The sequence below is a fragment of the Conger conger genome, chromosome 16, assembly GCF_963514075.1.
Source record: "Conger conger chromosome 16, fConCon1.1, whole genome shotgun sequence".
NCBI lineage: Eukaryota > Metazoa > Chordata > Actinopteri > Anguilliformes > Congridae > Conger > Conger conger.
Window position 1 is genome coordinate 27,043,891 of NC_083775.1, and position 22,423 is coordinate 27,066,313.

The window sequence follows — 22,423 nt, forward strand, 5'->3', positions numbered from 1 at the left end:
TTTAAGTGACATTGACCATGGAATGATTGTTGCTGCCAGACTTGAATATCTCAGAAACTGCTGATCTCCTGGGATTTTCATGCACAACAGTCTCTAGAGTTTGCAGAGAATGGTCCGAAAAACATAAAAATAAAAAAAAACAGTGAGCAGCACTTCAGTGGGCAAAAACGCCTTATTAATGAGAGAGGTCCAAGGAGAGTGGCCAGACTAGTCAAAGTTGACAGGAAGGTGACAGTACACAAATAGCCACACATTACAACGGTGGTATGCAGAAGAGCATTTCTGAACACACAATGCATCAAACATCTAAGTGGATAGGCTACCGCAGCAGAAGACTAAATACGTCTAAAACATAAGCCTGTTAAAAATGCCAAAAGACTTCTCAATGTCTCAATTCCAGCAGCTTCGACTGTTTTTCAGGTCTAGCTACACTGTCGTTGATGGGTTGACCAGATGTTCTTTTTTTCTTTTTTTGGGGGGCCTAAAAACAGTCTGTTAATGTTGGATTTCTAAATTCCTGCAATGTCCGATTAGGTTTCGCTTGTTCCATTGACTGAATATAAACAAACTAATTGCTGAGTATTGTGTTCATAACACCCAACCACCCCAGTCCTGAAAATCGTAAAAATCCAATATACGTATAATCCCACTAGTCATTGTATTCTCCTTACATACTAATCATGTGGTATAAATTCTCAGATGGTGCACATTCAGGTTCAAGTGATTGGCTGAAAGTTTCATTTTCAGCCATTGCCTTGGATGGTGATGTGGTCTCTTCATCTCTTCTGATCATCAGTACCCTCAGTCTATAAGGTCTGACTGGCAGATAAATAGTGGTTGAACAGTTAACACTTCCAGGGGATGCTTAAGGAGTAAAGGCAGATCTGTTTTATGTCTCATAGCACAGTAACTTGCATAACACCACATTGCAGCATCTTGTCATTTCCGGATTTATTTTAGCAGTCATTTTGAGACCAGACAAACGCCAGACTGATGTCAGCAGACACCCAGAACAAAGGATCGACAGCAGTGTGGAAGGGCAGATTCTCAAAAATGTAGGCAGTGAGGGAGCAGATGCATTTGAATTTAGAGGCTATGTTTACTTGCATATTGTTTGTAAAACAACTCAAGCTGGGTTTGAAAAGCTAGTTGACCAGTTCAGTCCAGCTCCCAGCTTGACATGGTTTGACCAGCTCAAGCTATGTTTTGAAACCAGTTGACCAGCTAACAGTTCATATCCAGATAGACCAGCTTATGGCCAGCTTTTAGGTTTTACACTAGGGTGTAAAGCCAGTATTCATTCTTGCTCATACTGGTGGTACTTACAAAAAGTATGCAAGGAACCAGGCCTGAAAACTATATCATGGTAGGTGTGCTTGACATCATTTTCTCAAAGCCCAGAAATAAACTGTCCATTGGTATGGAAGCCATGTTACACCATGCCATAGGGATTTTTAGCCTTGGTACTAGCAGAGTATGCTAGTTCTCATTGTTACTCAGCATTTAATTGAAGCTCAACAATATTTTTTCACCTTATCTTTGGTTTCTGATTTTAAAGTGAAAACAAAAAAACTTTATCACCACAACTGCCGTTGATAACCTAACTGGTATTCTATAACACCATTAACAATTATTGTAGATACCCTGCACACCATACAACTGCAGGTACTAGCATGCAGTAGGGTACTTTTTATGTACTTCTTTCCTTAGGCTACTCGATATAGAGTGATTAAAAAATACTTAAAAGAAAATTTAATGGCATCAACAAGTAAAATATCATTTTGGAACTTTTACATTTGTCAGACAAATGCTTTCAAAGCTGGCATTTGGCACTAATGGGTGATTTCAGCTCATCTTCTGAAAAGGCTCGCTGTCACGTAAATAAGTGAGTGACTAAGAGCAGCATTATGCACTCAACAGGTGTGCTTTTCATAAAGACTTATTTGAACAGGTGAATGTGTCAAAGTAGCGTAATTAAGGTAAAATGACTTGAATGGGTACGATTTCCTCATCTTGGGTTTGAGCTGTTTGCCTTATCGAGGGGAGATCAGAGATAATTTTTATCCAGTTTTGTTGTAACACACACACACACACACACACAGAAATGTACACACACACCAGGAAGTGGAGGAGAGAGACGGTACTCTCTCTCACATGCACACACATTCGCTCTCTGTGGCCTTGTGTGTTTCTAATTTGATAATTATAATAGGCCGAAGAAATATTATCATATTTTTCTTCTCACGCTGAATGAAATTACAGTGTAGTGCAGTTGAAAAACCACCCTGTTATTTCTCTGTAAATGTAATGCACCACCCTATAATCCAAAGTCCAGACTGTATCACTCAGATTTTTCATATTGCACGATTAAAATATGCATATTGGCATGATTAAATCAGTTAATGCAAATGAGTAAAACACTACTTAGGTGAGACCTTTGCATTAGCATAATTATTTACTGACTTAATCTGAACATTTTCCATGGCTAATTTCTATATTTCTATTCTTAAAAATTTTTTTGCACACTAATGGACCTGAACGCTATTCTGAGAATAATAATGGCAGTTGCGTTTAAATGTTAAAAGCTTTCCATTGCTTTGGATGCACCTTAAGATTTCTGCTGTCTTTGACCCAGTATTAAATGGAGCCCAGAACCTGGAGTGCTGTGAATGGATTGCTTGGGCTGTGATCGTGGGTATTTAGCAGATAAGAGTCACATAAATTTGCAGATTGTCTGTATAATTATTGTGTTATTTTGGTGATAATTAGAGAGAACAACAAGAAAAATGTTGTTTTAATCCTGGGGTTCTGAACTCATTTATTGAAAAGATTTGTCTAAGTTGAAGTATGAATTTGTGACTTTAACATATGGTGGGTTTCGCACTCTACAGTTTGCTTTGTTTTTGTACTCTGCATTAATGTATTAGCTTCACAGAACATATATCCATACTTTCAGTATTTAGGACTGCTCATTTCAGCTCTAGGATCAGCTCGATGTAAAATATAAACTGTTACCAACTGAAACATTTGCCATAGTAAATTACAGTAAAAAGTCCTTAAATATGGCATAGTCATTCTTTGAATATTCAACACTAATATCTGTTTTTGAAAAAGACATGTCGTATTTGAAGATAAAACATGACTCATTCGACGTTAGAACCATCTGATTAGAAATAATGAACAGCTCTTTGTACTTCAGGAATTGTAATTAAAGTTGGAATATGAACCAGCATACAGCTGGGAACCCCTGCCATAATGCCAATTCTGGATTCCCAAAGGTTCATCATCCTCTCACTGCAAGCTGATCTGCTTCCTATCCCATGGCTTATGTCAGACAGTCACAACGTAGAATTCCCTCCTCCAGAGCTACTTGGTCATATCTGCAGCTTCATAGAGAACTAAGGTTTTGGGGTGTATGGCTGGTTATGGATTCAGGGTGTGAACAGGCTCTTTATTTTCTTGACTATTTCCAGGGAATAAACCCATATACTAAAGGTTTGCAAAATCAAATATGTTGAGTAGTATGTTTCATGAAGTTAAATGTATAGACATTGATTATGACCCCTTTTATGTATAATTACGTGCAATTGCATTGTGTTACTGGTGAATTAATGTAGGAATTATACGTACAGTATATGGCAGTTGTGTAGCACCTGCATTTTGTATTTTTTGTATACTCAATATGTTTATTATATGCTGTCTACAAATTCTGCACATGAGTATAGTTAAGAGGGGCCATAATCATGTAAAAATACTTGTTCTATATGTGTCATTTAGTAAAACATTGTAATCGACATATATGATTTTTACAAAGCTCTTGCATATGGGACTAGGCATTGTGCCTGACAGGGAGCTGAGCAGACAGGAAGACATCTCCGTCTCACACTTTCCAGCCTCCACCAGCGATTAGCTCGGCTTCAAACGGGAAGGCTGCCGGTGCGGTCTGAGATCACCTAAGGGCAAGTGGAACAATGCCTTGGGTCTGGTCATGCTGTGAAAAAATGGCACTTGGTACAAGTGAACTGTCCATTATTTCCTTCACCCTGGGGACGGTGCATTTCAGCTGGGTATGTCTGTCTGTATTCACACTAAAGAGGCTCTGTATCATTGCTTTAACACCAGGAGGTCAGAGAGATGCAGGGACGTGTTCTGTGTTTTAGATTTCACCGCGGGTGTCACCGACGGTTAAAGCAGAACCCAATGCGTGTCTACACCCAGTCATGATACTAATGACAAGTAAATGGGGAAAAGGAAAACTACTCGCGTTCTTGCACCTTTGAGAATATTTCACGTTATTAGTGTAACTGACTTTTAATTGAACTTTATTTGATCTGCAATTTGATTAAATATTCCTTGAAATGTGATGGCATTGAGAGCTAGAAATTAATTTTCAGTTTTAACTGATTTTTGTTCATTTTTCTCCCGAATGCATTTTGAGCTGGACGGTAAATTGCATGGCGCTGTGATCACAATATTGTTTAACGCAGGACACTAAGGCGTCTGCACATATAAACACTGTTCATTACCGCAAGGAAACAAAACCCACATTGCTTGTTGACGAGCTTCATTTTAGACTCTAAATTACATCAGAATATGGCTCTCGCAGAATGTGCAGGCATGAGCATAATCTCGACTGACTAAGGGCCTTGACGGGGCTTGAAGCCTCGTTACGAATCCTTCACTCAGCGGTATCCTACCACGGGCATTCACCTCACTATGATAAAAAAAAAAAAAACCTTTGAAGAGCATTTTCATTTCGCCAAGCATAGGACCAAATTCTGCTGAATGAAGTGCAGTGAAGTGCAGTCAGACAGAATCCCTGATTTACAAAAGCCGGAAGATGGATTCATTGTACTCCTTGTAACTGCCAGTTTAAAATGATTATATCGCAAATCCGTATCGTGTCCCACCACCTGGAGTCATTTCAGGGGCTGCACGCTGTCGTTTAAAACTTTAACATTGTAATGCAATGAGGTATAATGCCTTGAACAAAGCTGTTGCTCGGGTATTGGTGAATTCATGAAATAGTGTATTTTTCTGGATTTTGTCCCCCGAGTTATGCAAAGATTAGTTACAAAGCTTGCATCTGCTACTTTAGAAATAAGAGATCCCTTACTTCACACTTTCCTTTGTCCTGAATGTGGTTTGTGCTTTGTAATCTTTCAGGAAGTTGGTTCAAAACCTCGAAACCCAGTAGTCATTTCACACTAAAATATGGTGTCTGATGTTAGCTTCAAGGAAGATTGGTAGTTCGCCGTTACCGTTCTGTATGTACTCACATTCTGATAATTCACTGTACATGTTTATAGCTGTAGGGGGACAAAAAGCAGAAAAGAAAAACAGTGTGGCAAGTTAACATGTAAATACTAGCATTGTTTTTGAATGTGGATGAGTGCAAGGTTTTTAGTTATTTGCCTTTGTTTTGGCTTCTGTAGTTGGATAGCCTTGTGACTGATCCTGTGCAACCATTGGTAAGCCAGGTCATCAGAACAGACAAGCTTTCAGTGTGGGGGATGAGGTCCCTGTTATCTCAGTGAGGGCAAGGTGTCTCTTTGAATGTCTCTTTGAAACTCTGTTTTTAGTATACTGAATAGTGGAGCAGGGAAGGGGATAGGAGAGTTTGGTAATCTGTGGTGCTCTTGTAGACTTAACCTGGCTGCTAGCCTTGTAAAGAGCAGTTGTCAGTTGTCATTCTCCATTCTGCAGGCTAATACAGAAGCAAAGGAAAAGGAGAGTGGCCTTTAGATGCACAGAAACACAGAATTATGGAGAGGGGTATCGTTTCACACACACCAAGCTGTATTCATTTTACAATATCAAGACAAAAGGACATCATAGAATTGATCTCTTTACTTGAATGGAAGTTATACAAATTTATTGTAAAGAATCTTATAATAAATCCCCCCCCCCCACCTTTTCACAAGAAACCTGAAAGGATAGTCTTGGTCTGACTCACTACTAGATTTCAGCAGGAATGTAGTCATGGTGTTCTCCCAGATGGCCAAATTCCCAGATATCTGGCAATTTGCAAGCCTGTGGCACTGCTTGTGTGTCAAAACACCACCCTGTTAGGAGTTATTTTGACAAGTAATGTTCTCCTCTTTGCCATGGTGTCAAGCAGACAAGTGATATTAGTGATATTCCTGTCTCTGCCCTGCTGTCAGACAGATGAAAAAGATTCCCACAGATGAGTGTGGCTGTGTTGCATATTTATATTCTTCTCCTGGCATTCGGTTAATTAGTTGATGTATCCCGTATGCCAAACGGGTGGCAGGTGATTTTTGATTACTGAACCTTTCCGAAAGTTTGTAAATAAGTGGGAGGCTGTTGTTGGCTGTAGCTAGAAAGCTGAATTGCCATGAAAATTATGGGCCATATTTTCCCGAATCAACTTTGCACGGTGCATTGGCCACCTGGCGAGTCTACAATGAGAATAGCCACAAACCATTAAAAACAGAAATAAATACAGGAATTAAAAAGAAATAAAACAGTGAACAATAAATACAATGCAACCAATGCATTTTCCTGCTTGTGGGAGTGACATCAAAGACAAACTGAATACCATACAATCCACAAGAAACTGGAAATTGGATTTTGAGTAGGCTGATAATGCGCGCATTGCATGACAATTGTAAAAACCCAGTAATTTCAGTAAGCCAAACCAAAATGGCAACAACCTGCTTGAACTTGACTGACACACTCTTGTTGCGTCTCTCCCCCCACTTCAGTGCGTGGCAGGTCCCCAAATCTGGATCGTCCGGAAAATTCTAAATCGAAAGCACTCCGGCTGGAAAATATGGCCCTATGTTTCCATCCCTCTTGGGTTCGGGTCACACTGAATGAAATATTCCACTCAATCCCCCTTCTACCAGCACAGCTGTGGATCTGCCAGTAGTTTGTAAGTCGCCACTAGTTAGACAGCTAAGGTGCAGCAGTCGAGATGTTAAAAGAATGGATAATCGCTGTTGAAAGATCCTGCAAGTTGTGTTGTCTCTTTACTGGGACATGTGGGTTCGTTTTCACAACACTTAACAGTGTCGTCTAAATGATGCCTTCGTTTAGTTTGAGATGGGAGCTGGTAGTTGTGGGATTTGAAGGACATTGGGAGCAGTTCACTCCACTGCTCTCCACTCTCTACTCCCCTGTGATGCAGCAGAGGTGGTCATCCTTTCAATATCCCTGAATTTGAGTAATCGTACTGAGAAATAATATGTGCAGTATTTATCACTGTTTGGAGAGAAGCTCTCCACAGAGCTGCTGGCAGTACGGTTGTCCAACCAATGGTCAGCTTCATAGGATGTTTGAAAGCTGGCCATTAGGAGGACAAATGATGTCTATTATGGCCTTGCAGAGAGGTGCTTGTAACAGAACTTGCATTATTCTGTTATCAATGACCGTAAGTCCCTTGATTACGTGTAGAAAGGGAGCACTCAAGAGCCTGAATTCCTTTATGAAAAGCTACATTTTCTCTGTCAGGTAACAACGGGCGTGTACCCCACATGCTACTGGAGGTGGAATGCTAGGCACGGTCTTCAGAATGCAGAGCAACGTGATCAGCTGTTTACTTTCATTCAGCCGCAATTGCACATAATCACTTTCCTGTAGCGCTATGCGCAGCAATCTGCCCTCTTTGAAAAACTGACAGTTTGTTTAATACGCGCCATGCATAATGTGCCAGATAACGACCCGCCCATTGCCCACTACACACTTCCTGCCAAGGCCCGGCCAAGGGCTCTAAGGGTAATATCGCCTATTAAGGACAGTGTGTTTTTGTATATCAACTTTAATGACAAGCAAATGATGGCAGGGATAAGGATGCTACAGTCAGCATCAGCAGTTCTGATGCCAAATTTCATAATGGATGGAAAATGTTCTAGTGTAAACATTTAGGGCAAACAAACGACTGCATCTGCAATTCTGTGTGCAAGAGCATCTGCATTGAATTGTATGTGTGCACTGCGGGAGGAAGCTGTTTAGCCTTTAAGTACACAATGCAAAGTTGTTTCAGTATGATTGCACCATTGTTGAATTTAAGAGCAGCCTTTGACTCCGCCATTTTGTCTGCTGGGAAATGTTAAATGTTGTGATTTCCGCCTTCAACTCCAGAGGAGTTGTGAGGAAGCATTGCTACTAGCTGATTACACTGATCAAACAGTTTCCAATGTTGTGATATCTTAGTTTCCGAATAGCATGGCTGATATTTGTTTTTGCGCGGACTCGGAATATTGATTCATCGGCTCATTAATCTGCTGCTTTATTATTATTATTTTTTGACAGAAATACATACACAAAGAAGCAAAGCATGTTGAGAAAAATACATTTGACTGACAATGGAAAATTTGCAGTCGATATGGTGAATTCATAGCCTCCAGATTGTTTAAAATGAATAAAAAATAATTCCTCCTCATCATTTATTTACTCAGTTGACACACTTATCTAGGTCAGGCTGCAGCTCATGCATTGTTTTACATATTCGTTCTTGTTTACAGAAGCAATCCGGGTTAAGCGTCCCTTCTCAAAATCCCGATTGCTGCATTCCTTCTGGGATTCAAAACAGCAAATGTCTGGTTCCAAGCCTTCTCCCCTAATCGCTAAGTGTCACTGTCACCCAATGCACTCTGATTCATGTAGAGGTGAAAAGTTAATTTGCTCCGTAAGGGCGATACAGTACGAGATTCCATTTGTGGATTCCAGTGGTTAGACTAATCTCTGTTCCTCGCTCGCGGTTTGACGGTGTAATATCGGCCCGGGGTAATAACGGGATGGAGAAAACCCTGCTGGGATTGCCAAGCCCATCCATCACTCAGAATTATCTGTGCCTGGGATTTGCACATCAGGTCATTTTTGCTTTACCCTCGGGGACGGCTTTAAGTATTTTAACGCTGAATGGGGCAGGCTGAAGGTATTGTTGACTTTAAATGAGACAGGAGTCCCTCAATCCAGATTGAGAAAAACATCTTCTAGTGTGACATCGACCAAGGAGACTCTGGAAGTACTTGGTGTAGTTCTTGGTTTGTGAGCATGGCATCAGTTTTACGTACCCTTGGCAATTCAGGAGCCGATGCGTTAATTCGGTATGATTCACAAAGAGTGATCTTTGTGATTTTTCCATGTTTCCATTGTCTGGCTGTAACCATGGTAATTGAAAAGCAGACGAAGGAACAGCAGTACACTATCTCCAAAGCACTCAAAAGCAATTTAGTATGTGGAGGGGCCCATCATCAGTTAGAGAGGTAATTCAGTAAATGCTCAACAGTTTACTGTGAACTGACACATATTCTTTAGATGATGGGTATCTTCTCCCATATATTTCTTGTACAAAATGAATGACACACACACACACATGCACGGTGAAACTCACCCACCAACTTTTATCCACTCACGGTCCATAATTGAAGCAGTTTCAGGTAATTTTACAATGAAGATTATGGCAGATCGGGGAATCAGTTTGAAATGCATTGCATATGCCATCATTTATTATAAATAAATACATAATTATGAAACTGGGAAACAAAACATAACTCACACTTGCTAACAAATGGCAAATCTATGAAGCATGTTTCGACTTAAAATATTTAATATTTAGTGACAATATATTTTTTTAAATGTGTACCAAATCATCATCAGTGTGTGAGGTCCAAGTGATATAATGGACAAGCTGGGTCAAATAAGTATTTGAAAAATGTTATGCCTCTAGATGTGACAATTAAAATTTTGTACAAGAAACAGAATTGAGCTGTGTACACCCCGATATCTTAAATTCAGACATGTATTTTTTCTTTATACATTTTGTTTAGTAACATGTTTTTGTGAAAAGTGGATTTGCAGGATTTCTTTTTATAAATACACCACCCATAAAGTTGAAAACACTTTAATCCCAGGTCAGATTTTTGAAACATTTGTTTGCAAAATCCTGTTTTTTGAAACTGCTATTGACATTTAACTTAGCACAAACTGTGTTATAACAGCTCCTTGTTAATTTCCAGTATGTCCTTTTTCTTTCAGGTGATGTGGCTCCGTACTTCAAAACTGAGCCAGGACCCCCAGAAATCCACCTGGAGGGCAATCGCTTGGTCATGACCTGTCTGGCTGAGGGCAGTTGGCCCCTGGAGTTCAAGTGGATGCTCAACAACACAGAAATCACCTCCTTCTCTCACCAATACAAGTAAATCCCATTAACGTCTTCATTTTGTCTGACTGTGTTATCAGACTGAGTACCGAGGAGAATAGCAGCACAGTTTTCCAGCTGAGACACTGACCAGGATTAAATAGCAAATAAATGAAAGTATTGTTTCTTTTCTTCATCGAGTTTAGAATGTACTTATCGCTATTGCCATGAATCTTAATTCATGGTGGTGAGTTTGAATTTTAATTTAGCAAATTATGCTACTTCACGCTGGTAGCACAAATACTTGTTTTAAAGGGCAAGGTAAAAGAAACAGAGCCAAATTACATTTAAAAAGTTGAGGATATAGCATACATATATTTACCTAGAATAGTGCTTTTTTTGTTTGTGTGAGACATTTGACACTCGGTTTTGTTGTACACAAAATAAGAATCTTTTGATGGGAGACATTGGGACTCACGCAAGAACCACTCATACAAACAGATTTGGATGTCTTAAAACAAGTGATTTTGGAGAACTTGCATCAACCAAGCATTCACCAAGCGCATTCACCAATCTTTCCTTAGGCAGGCACAATATTGACGAGTGGTCGCGACCTGTCTTCCGAGTCATGTAAACAAGAGCCATGTCCCCATGGCAGCTCACCTAGCAAACAGAACTGGGATCATACTTTAAAACTAGGCTTTGCAGATCAAATATAAATCAAGATTCAGCAACTGCTTCACTTATTTCTCACCTCAAATGTTTTGAGAAACGTACTTTAGTCGACTGCTTAGGGGAAAACAGACAAAGTTTATGGTATTATTATGTTTTGCCAAAAAGAAATAAACTGCACTATACCCAATCAGGTATCATTCATCTCTTGTTCTTGCTATTCCCATTGGACATCTATCCAACGTAACCCACCTATAGTACTTTGTTTGAAGTTAGGTGTGTTTGTTGAATCCGATGTGGCGCACGTCTGAACACTTTGTAAGAAAAAAAATAAAGATTAATTTTAGATGTGTGTATATTGGTCTGCAGAGTTGCCTGTGGTGGTATAGCCAGCTCTCTATAGCATTGGGCTGAATTCTAGCCATTTAAAACGACCATTTCCTCCCATGCTCACACATCTTGAGTTTACAATGAAGAAAAAGGAACAAAACCTAAATTTTTCTAAAGAAACCGGCGTGAAAGTCAAGAGCATTTTATTGCACGCACTCGCATTCTGGGGACCATTTACATATCCCTGTTTTCTTTCAAAATTGAGTCTTTTATTTTTTTTATCGGAGGTTAATGAATTGAGAGGGTGAGAATAGAGGCCATATTCAAGCGTCAAAATTGCACGTGTCATCGTGGCCTTCAGCCTCCCGTTCCTCTGCCATGAATGTCTCAGCTAATAAACCACCTGCTTTCAATGCTCAGTCACGTCATGATTCGAAACCCTTGAACATGGTATCCCAGCAACAGCGGAATGCTGCATCCGCCACAGTTGTTGTAGCACTTGTGGCAACAAATGTCAAGCTTATTGTTGAGGCTGGATAAGAACCCAATAAGGCAGCATTGAACATATCTGAGGTGACACACATTATACTAGTTAATACAATCTCAGTATTTTTCTTTCTCTCCTCTTGGAGACGAGAACACTTTTAATCCTTCCTAACCCTTAAACTCTTAATTGTGTAATTATTCAGTTATTGGGTACTGAATTCCGTTAAAGTTTCCAGTCCATTCACTGTTGCATATTTGGTATTTCTGCAGTGCTCTGTAGTAAACATGGTTGTTATTTTTTATAAGTTAGAATAAGTACTTTTAAAAAGCTGACAAACAAAATAGCAAAAGTAATCATAGGTAAGATCAGGTAATTGTTTACATAAAAATGCACCATACTGGTGAAAATCTCAAAGGAGGAAAGATTGATGTTGGTAATTTTTACATTTGCCTTAAGCGTAATTGAATAGGGCATACTTTGCATTGAAATGGAAAATAATATATTCTCCCTTGCATATCCTGTTTTATACATTCCTTATGGATCACATCCGTATTTTCACAGCATATCTACAGTCTGTACTTCTCAAAAAATATAATTAGTTTGGCAGCTAAATGCTCTAGTTGGTATGAAGTTCTGTAACTTCTGACTAAACATGGAAACATGAAAAATAATGTCTACAATACTAGAATGCGATTTTCTGCTGAATGCACATTGGGCCCCATGCAAGAACATTTTCATATTCTTATCTTAACTTTTTCATAACTCTTTTGTAAGATGTGCACAATAAATGAAACCTAGTGTCTGGAGTTTGCCAAATGTCATAGGAATTAGGACTGGAAGATGAGACCAAAATGTACATTTTTGGACATACACACCATTCACATGTTTGGCAGAAAAAGTGGAATGCATACAAGGAGCAGCACCTCATGACTACTGTCAAATATGGAGGTGGGTCATTGATTGCCAGTTGTCCAGGGGCTGGAACTTATGGAATCGGTCATAACTTTCCAGCAGGACAGTTACCCCAAACATACATCAACATTCAAAATCCACACAGAAATGGTTGAGGAAAAACAACATCCATGTTCTGCAATGACCATCTCAGTCTCCAGACTTAAATTCAATCGAAGACCTGTGGTCTGAACTGAAGATAACTGTATTATTTTTAGTTTAAAGTATTTTAATGCATACATATCAAGGGTGCCTGGATTCTGGAGCTGACTATGCATGTGTATTCAAACAGAAATGTGTAATCACAACAAATGTCATAGGAAAAAAAATGTACGACAGGTCGGGACAGGTCGGGACCACTCGCACATGTTGTTCATGCCTAAGAAAAACCTCTAAATATGATAAAATTGGCGAGTGTGGCAAGTTATCTTAATTTGCTCATATGAGAGCGGATCACGCATGAGGCCCAATGATTCATTTTGGAATTCAGACTTGCTTAAGTGTCATCATTCCAAGACAGAAAATGCCTAAAATAATATTGAAACACTCTAGAAGAAGTCTGGTACAGGTACTTGTGTTTGGTAACAAAATACCACCTCAAGAGCTGTATTCTTGTGGGGAGGATATATTATGTGTAGGATCTGTCAACACAGGGTTGTGCGAGCTGACTTGGTTTGTAAAACAAATAAAAATGGTTTGGCTTGATTTGTTTTGATCAGATAATAGTCTTCATGTAACATGTGAGTACAGAACATTGACCGAATTGAAGCATTACTTGTGTGCTTACCGAGGAATCTTAGGGTGAAGTCGTTTTCAAAAATAATTCAGTCATACTTAATGTTCAAACTTTTTAAGCAATATCCCCAAATGTATAGCTCACATTTAGTAGCCTGTCTGAATGTTACAACATCCTCTGTCTATGTGCTAGAGTGCAGACTGCATTTTCAGCCAGCCACCGCTTCTTTTCTGCCTGCAGAGAGCCATTGCATTGGATTACACTGCAGGTTTTGTTGGCAGACTACAGTCACCTGCTCAGTGACAGGAGTCATTACTGTGCACTGAGGCAGGGTTGCACACTAAACTCTCCCTCCCTGGGTGACAGAATTCTGAATCACAGGGCACACACCTTCATCAATGACTGGTGCTTTAGCCGGCAGTTCAAATGATACAGCTTTTAATGGACAATAAATCATAATGGTTGAGCCTATTTAAAAAAAAAAAAAAAAAGCTTGTGTAAGCCCTGTGTTAAGCCAATGACGTAATTTAGCTAGGGCGAAGGTGTCTGCGTGGTTGTTCTTCTGATGTTGCTGAAAATAAGTTTGCATGGTTAAATATGTGACCGCTATGTGGAGAGACTAGATCGGGCAATAAATAAACCAAGTTACAAAGACAGTAGTTCCACTCTGACTTCTGCTTTATTCTGGCATGGGCTGACCAAGAATCTCCCAAGTAGTGGAAATATATTAACCCTTGTTTAATCTCACTCCGATTTAATTCATATTGAATTTTAGTTGAGTATTTATTATTTTTATAGCTTGATTGCTAAAGGAATCTTGTACCGTAACTTTCTCTCTGAACTCTTATCTGCTGGTCCCACCGCATGTCACATCGGCCGTTATGTGCACGACTCACAAGCTGGCTAGATATCTACGTCATTTCAGGAGTCGCAGGAATAACTACCAAGAAGGCCAACATTAGTTATCCTCGTTCTCTAGGTATACTGTTTTGGAAATTATACCATTGCTCCAGTCACACTGAAACAATCGTAATGATACCAAACATGAATATGTTCTGATCTTGGATTGTCATGAAACATGTGCCGCATACATGTGCGTGTATTCTCTGTGTACGGATGGCGCAGTGGGTAGCACTGCCACCTCACAGCAAGGAGGTCCTGGGTTCGAATCCCCGTCTGCTGGGGCCTCTCTGTGCAGAGTTTGCATGTTCTCCCCGTGTTTGCGTGGGTTTCCTCCGGGTATTCTGGTTTCCTCCCACAGTCCAAAGACATGCACGTTAGGCTGATTGGAGAGTCTAAATTGCCCATAGGTATGAGTGTGTGAGTGAATGGTGTGTGTGCCCTGCGATGGACTGGCGACCTGTCCAGGGTGTATTCCTGCCTTTCGCCCAATGTATGCTTGGATAGGCTCCAGCCCCCCTGCGACCCTATTCAGGATAAGCGGGTTAAGATAATGGATGGATGGATGGAATCAGGCGAGGAGGCAGGATGCAGCCAATGCAGCCACCCATGTGATATTTTTGACCAATTGCAGGCAGTCTCCACATTTGTCAATGTGCAAACATCTTTGCTAGTTCAGCCAGCCCGGATGTGTACACTGTGGGGGCTGAAATATATACATCATTATACGTAATTTAGTTCATGCAAAGTTAGTTTCCGCAGCAAGTATACTTCTAGCATTCGAGATGACAATCTGAAATTCATTTTTTAATGCATAATTCTCTCATTGGCATGAATTTTAATTTTCACCGAATACTATGAGCAAATGTATATGCATTGGATTTACTGAAGTTCCTCAGGGATCCAGCCTGTTATTAAAGATGGATAAACAGATGCAATAAACATGAATTTCATTAGAGACCTTTCTTTCTACTCAAATAGACATGTTGAGGGGAATTATTCGTTGACAGCAGAGGCTCCATATTTGGAAATGCCAATACATGTTAATGCTTTGCATCTGTTCCTCAAATATGTGTGAGAAATGGTATTTGGCTAAGGTCTTAGATCCATCACCGTAAGCTAACACTGAATCATCTGCCTGTGGAATCTAATTGCATTTTAATTGTTCACTCTAATGTGCAGGTTGGCAAAACACTGTTGTTCTGACTACTGAGGCACACATTTCAAATCCAGGTTTTTGTCAAGGGTAAAACATTTGAATGAAAAATGAATCAGCGGCATTTGAGTTGCATGAGCCTATTTCTTTTCGCTTGTTATTCTAAACTGCTGACTCCAAAACCATAATAATGAAGCTGGAGAGATGTTGACATTTGCAGAAATATAACAAAAACGTTGAGAATGTACAGGTATACTATTTGCTCCTGACGTTGGTTCAGACAGGAAAAGTTAATTGCATATGAATATGAATGTGTTATAAATCACAAATAAATATGCATGGTTTTGTCATTTCTGAAGTTAATGAGGAGATGCAAACTAGACTGGATTCTGGAAATGAGGTTATACTGAGTTTGTCTTCATTGCGTGCATGTTCATCCGGCTTCTGTTTGTTCACAGGTATACCATTCAGTCTCTGCAGCGCACCGATGTTGGATTTTACCAATGTGTGGCGAGGAACAGGATGGGTACTCTTATGCAGAGGAAAGCAGAAATACAGGTCGCTTGTAAGTGCAAATTGACTACATCAAATTGTGAGATTTTGTATGTGCTATGTGTCTGTGCATCATCATTTTCGGTTCTTTTTCAGCAAACCCTGTTTTGAAATTATTTTCTTTTCTCATGATAATGTAACTGCATAAACAAGAAAGGTCAAGCCATTAAAGAACAGTGAATCTCATAGCAGGATTTCTCATGACTGGGTATGAGTGGGATACATATTTCACATATTTCATATTGTTCATATTTGAATCAATAAAGTATTGGCCTTATCTTGTGCTTTCAGTCTTTAATTTAGCCATCTAAATAGGTCACTCATTCATTTTGGTTTGAAAATAGATTGTGTACATGTGTTTTCTGTGTTATCTGCTGCTAACCATATATGGAGATATTCCAGTCTGTAAGTTTTCATTTCAACCCGAATTTGGCACACCTGAATCTACTAATTAGCAGATCAACAATATCTCTGTTGAATCAAGTGTGCTTTGTTCCAGTTAAAACCTACAGGACAGTAGATCTCCAGGAACAGGGTTGGTAAGCACTGTGTTAGCGTAAACGATGCGCAGATTAATCGGTTTGGCTCTTACCAACGTCCCTCCATCTCCAGACATGGGAAGCTTTGTGGAGTCCGAGCAGAGGAAGACGGTGACGCAGGGCAGAGCGGCCATCCTCAACTCACCGGCGGTCAGCTGCTTCCCCCGGCCTCAAGTCACGTGGTTCCGAGACGGCTACAAGATCATCCCGAGCACCAGAGTGTGAGTAGCCTACGGCAGCCCTGTTGTCCTGAGGTGCCCCTTCGAGTGGAGCCTGGGAGTGGGGCGCCCTCTTGTAGGGAAGGTTGCAGAGCCTGGCACCGGTCCCCCCTGGCTGCAGATCCATGGCCTCTTGTGAGGAACGTAATTGCCCATAGCAGTCAGCCGTAGGCCCTTGCTGCACACGCTAGTGATTGCCAATGGTTCTCCGTTGGTGCAGGGTGCAGTTGCTCTTGGAAGGCCTGTCCCTCAGGAATAGGCGATCCGGTCGAAGACGCGAATGATTGTAGCAAGCCCGGGCAGCACACCACACAATTCACACACATACCCCCCACCCCATCAGCAAATTGCAATTAATGGCACCCTTTAATCTCATTGGCTTTGTGGAGTTAGCAGCTCACACGGTGTGGAGCTGTTAATGGAGCCTGGAGTTTTTCCACACTCCTTCAAAGTCTATTTAATTTAAACATGGGACACATCACAGACTTTCTTTTCCTTACTATAACTGGTCATAATTCTGTCGAGAACCTAATCTGAAGTATAACATTAATACAAAATGACAACTGCGAAATGCAAATGAGTAGCACTATTAATTGAGAAAAAAATTGAAATTACTGTATATTAAAATTAGGCAAGGAACTGATATTAATGGCTAATCCCCTTTTGACATAAAACAGGACCAGCACCAAATTTGCTGTTGGATGTAAATGAGAAGCAGGTGAATAGTTTTGAATCCAGCAAAGATCGGAGAATGCAAGCGTCGAAATGTCAGTGTTCCAAACTACCATCATTCCCAACGTGTTTGGTTCTCTACGTTTCTACTGTAGATAGTCTGAAAATAATGTGAGATGCATTGCAATCAGTCTAATTCAAATGTAAATAAAGCCACCTGACTGATGGTTGAACTTGAGGTATACTCCATTCATTAAAAGGTAGAGTTGTAAGTATACAATACGTATAGGTTTTCTTCTGTCATGCAGTTGACACCTATGCTCATTAATAATACTGTTGTACTATTTTGGTTGCTAGAAGGGAGTAGCATTTGAGTAAAGGGTTGTTATGTCTAGTTATATCCTGTTCTATCTGCTGCAATGAATAAAAACAATGAGAGGCAGCACATCTATTTCTAATGCTCTTATAGTTGTATTTTGAACTAATCAGCCCCTATCACATCCTACAACACAGTCTGATCTGGTCAAGGGAGAACCCATCTGATATAGTAAATGGTCTGTTCGCCCCACGGTTTGGTTCTCCCCAGCACACACTCCCACACACACACACACACACACACACAGCAGCAATAGAGGCTAAAGTTTTAGATTGCACCGCGTGAGGCAATCGAGATACCTGCCAGGCCCATTACAGAGGAATTGGATGTGATGTCACATTCTTAATTGGTCTGTGTCAGGAAGAGGAGCTGCACAATCAGCCTGTCTGGATAAAAAGCAGCAACATATGGTCTGAATGACTCCTATGGAGAGACACCTAGGGTAAGAGATAGGCCTTACTTTAGTAGAGATACTGCTTAAATATATGAAGTAAGGTTATGAGGTGAGAAGCCATTGCAGACATGCAAATTTGTCTTGTGGGACAATGTAGCCTGGAATCAATAGCCAGTAGCAGAATGCTATTCTTTCCCACACACTTTATTCCCAGTTAGGAAAGTATTGTTGAAATGCGTAAATTTGACTCTGTTCAGGTACAAAGTGATATTATAAATATAATTCTGACACATCTTAGCCAGTACCCCCAGTCACATGAGGGCGGCCTGTGGCGTTGTGGTGAAGGTACATGACTGGGACCCGCAAGGTCGGTGGTTTGATCCCCGGTGTAGCCACAATAAGATCCGCACAGCCGTTGGGCAACTGTATGTCGCTCTGGATAAGCTATTAATGTAATGTAATGAGTAGGTGAAAGAAGCTGCATTCTTTTATTGGAATGGGACAGAATACTATTGAATAAAACTGCATTTTAGCCAGTATTTGTTAACAGCAGATGAATGCTGTTCTCAAAAGTCAACAGAAATTAGCATTACTAAGTGCTGTTTTTTTAAACCACTCCTACACTCTTGCACCTTAATTATTTGCAGGAAATGTGTGGGAGGGAAGAGTTTTCTTAATCTCGAATTAAGGAGTTGTGACTTGGTCTCTCAGGGCGGTGCTTTCCTGGCTGGTCACAGCTCTTTAAATTGCCTCTCTGCTTATTGCAGTTACTGCATTTCTCAGAGAGCATGGCTCCTGAGCAGTGGCAATGGGAATCAATTGCTCTTGGAAGGCCAACTTGATCAGTTATGGATCTGAGCCACCCTGCCGCTCAATATACAGCCAACTGAGTGGAAAAAGACTATTCTCATGTTGGCAGAATATGAACGCTGTAGTACGGGAGCAAAAAAATATGCTTGCAGGTAGCTTGGATAAGCTTCAAGGTACAGACATCAATTCAGTACATAGAAAACCCAACTTCTGATTTCCTTCCTACAACCATGTAGGAAGGCATTGTCTTACTGATTGAAGTGAGGGTAATTACTTACTTGTGTCAGTGATTTGGATTGGCAGAATTGCACGAGAAACAGACTTGTGGCGTCTCAGCATTTTGATTCTGAATTCTACGTGGGATGGATCGGGATAAAGTCCTGCACAGATTATCTATCTAACGACAAGCAGACAAGAGCAACCACTTCAAACCCAATGCAATCATCATATCATACTTATTGCATCAGGATAATACATATTATAGCATTATACTCCCATAAGTGTATGTCATCTTTATTTCTTTATTTATTTAATCACTGTGTTAATCAGTGTATGGTTATCAGCGTTTTTTTTCCTTTATTTATTGAATTGCCCAGCCCAAGGCAGTACAGAGCGTCTCGGACCTCTCTCGGAATTAGCTATGAACATAAATTAACTCTGCTGTCCCTGGGCAGGTAATACTATAAAGGAAAATACATGCTGATAACCGTACAGTGATTAACACCGTGGACACCTCAATCATACAAAATCGTTATATGTCGAGGCTAAAACACTTAGGCCAACAGTAATATTGCCACATTAATGGAAAAAACGAAGAGCTGAGAAAAGATGTGACAGTTGCCAATGTGTGATGCAGTGTAGCCATACACTTGCATAAGGGAATAAAGTGGTATTGTATTGTATTGTATTGTATTGTATTGTATTGCATTGTAACACAAGGCTATCCATTCTCTTGGCTCTCTGTGTACTGCATATCTCAGGCCTTTGGTTGCCTCTCTAGAGCAGTGGCAGACATGTTCCCGCATACAAGGCAGGCGGTTCCATTTTAACACGTGTGAGCGAGGTCTCTCCCCATGTCTGGGAATCAGTCGAGATCCAACCCGGTCATTTCCCCATTACTACCTTATCACAGCATACATCACCCCTCCATCCCTGTTGTGGCGCATTTTAAGATTGGCTCGTCTCGTTACTCTTTAATCGTAGCTGCTCACGCACAGAATAAAAAACATATCATCAGGTTGAAATCAACGTGTTATCAATACCAGATAGCTTGTCATTTTGTGTATAACACTCCTTGTTTTTTTTGTATCAGGCTTAATATAGTTAATATAAAAGGAACACACTTTCAGCAGTGATTTCCATTTGTTACACTGACGCATTGTACACCGTAATCAGGCATGAAAATCACACACTTCATTGAATTGATTAAATTGATAGGCCCACTCGGTTGTGCTCCCTGGTTTACTGATTGTCAGTTTAAAGAAAGTCCCCTGGGTGAATTGTATTGTGTTCTGTGAAAATGCATCAGCAAATATGGCTAACACGTCAGTGAAGGGGTACAAAGGGTACATTCACTCAAAGCTCCCTAGAGATTTTCTTATTTCACTTTCAGAAAGAAATGTGTCCCTTTTTTCGCCGCCTGTTAGGTGAATTCCAAATTGTACATGTCACTATGATGCCACGTATGCCCATGTAGGAAGCCCTCCAGCTGGAGTTCGTACACTCCTGTGATACATTCCAGCGGGTGCCAGATCATCCTGTGGAGTCAGTAAGGTCTTATCAGTGCAGGGAGTACCCTCCGTCATTAGATTACACTGTAGCCAATTATGTACTGTAAGGCCACACTCTGGAACAGACACAGTCTTGGGTGAGTCACTGCACTGCGACCTAGTGCTTTAGCTGGACGGCAGACTACCTGTCTTTTATTCATTGACGTGTCAATAAGAGAGATAAGTTATTCAGAGTGATGTGAATTTTGATAAAATTTGGATTAAAAAATCTGTGAGTAAATGCCTAATTTATTTAAGTTGTGGCCTGGTGTTGAGCTGGCTGTATTATTGCAATATTTTTATGTTTTCTGTGAGACTGTGGAAAGGAGTCTCAACTTTATAAATTTCTATATCAACTAGGTTCCATTCTTACTTTGTTTGGATCATTATAGGGACATTGTTTTTATTATTGTTAATATTGATTCTTGGCAAGCTCGGATTGCCCTGCTTCCTTCCCGCAAACCACGCTCTTGCCACAGTGATCGAATTTCCATTTTTTATTTACGGACAGAAAACAGGGAGGAAAGACACTGTTTTCTCACCCCCAATCTGAAGTTGCCATTTGAACCTGAACTTGGATGAGATGGCATTACTTATTATTTTGCATGGCCGGCCCTCTTTCAATCCAAAGGGTGACATTTTGGACTACATTCATACATCTTTCTTCTTCTTTTGCCTTCTTCTTTCTTACGCCTTCCTTCTTCTTTCTTCTCCCACTTCACATTCAACTTTTGACGAGTTGCCCTTCCATGATTATCTAGTAAAGGTCCTCTAAATTTGACATTTTTGTGGTTATGATACCAGTTCCATGAGAAATTTACTTCAATTTCAGATCTTTATCACTGAACATACTTAAGCTATCACACCTGACATTCTCCCATTTGTCACCTCCCTTGTCAACTCCTCCCTGTCTTCTGGCTGTTTTCCGGCATCCTCCAAGAGGGCCCACATCACTCCGCTGCTAAAAAAGCCTACCCTGGATCCCTCCATCATCCAGAACTACCGCCCGGTATCTCTTCTTCCTTTCCTTTCTAAAACTATAGAACGAGCTGCTTCTACTCAACTTTCTTCTTTCTTTTCTAACAACAACCTGCTAGACCCCCATCAGTCTGGCTTCAGATCGGGCCACTCGACAGAGACCGCGCTCCTCTCCGTCAGTGAGTCACTTCATGCCGCACGAGCAGCCTCCCTCTCCTCTATCCTCATTCTTCTAGATCTCTCTGCTGCCTTCGACACTGTGGATCACTCCATCCTCCTGTCTGCCCTGTCAGCAACAGGCATCTATGGCACAGCCCTGGACTGGATTGAGTCCTACCTCTCTGGTCGCTCCTTCCAGGTTGCCTGGGCTGGTTCGGTATCGACACCTCGGCCCCTCGCCACAGGGGTTCCCCAGGGCTCAGTCCTTGGCCCGCTTCTTTTTTCTCTCTACACTCGCTCCCTTGGCCCTGTGATCACTGCACATGGGCTATCCTACCACTGCTATGCGGACGATACCCAACTCTTCGTCTCGTTCCCGCCGTCTGATACGCAGGTTTCAGCCCGTATCTCTGCTTGCCAGAGGGACATCCAGAGCTGGATGGACAACCACCATCTAAAGCTCAACCCAGGTAAAACTGAAATGATATTCATCCCTGCTAATACCTCTCCCCATCTGGATCTCTCCATTTCTCTCGGGGATACCACACTCACGCCGTCACCCAGTGCAAGGAACCTCGGCGTGGTGATGGACAGCAGACTGTCCCTTTCCGAGAAC

The 22,423-nt window shown here is 40.8% G+C and overlaps 1 protein-coding gene across 1 annotated transcript in view; it reads left to right on the forward strand.

Annotated features, from left to right (window-relative positions):
• Positions 1-22,423, forward strand: part of sdk1a (sidekick cell adhesion molecule 1a) — a 297,095-nt gene that overhangs the window by 110,059 nt on the left and 164,613 nt on the right. The window contains exons 2-4 of the mRNA XM_061223685.1: positions 10,006-10,165; positions 15,799-15,905; positions 16,505-16,652. Of these exons, the coding sequence (XP_061079669.1) occupies positions 10,006-10,165; positions 15,799-15,905; positions 16,505-16,652 (415 nt within the window). The remainder of the gene's footprint in view (positions 1-10,005; positions 10,166-15,798; positions 15,906-16,504; positions 16,653-22,423) is intronic.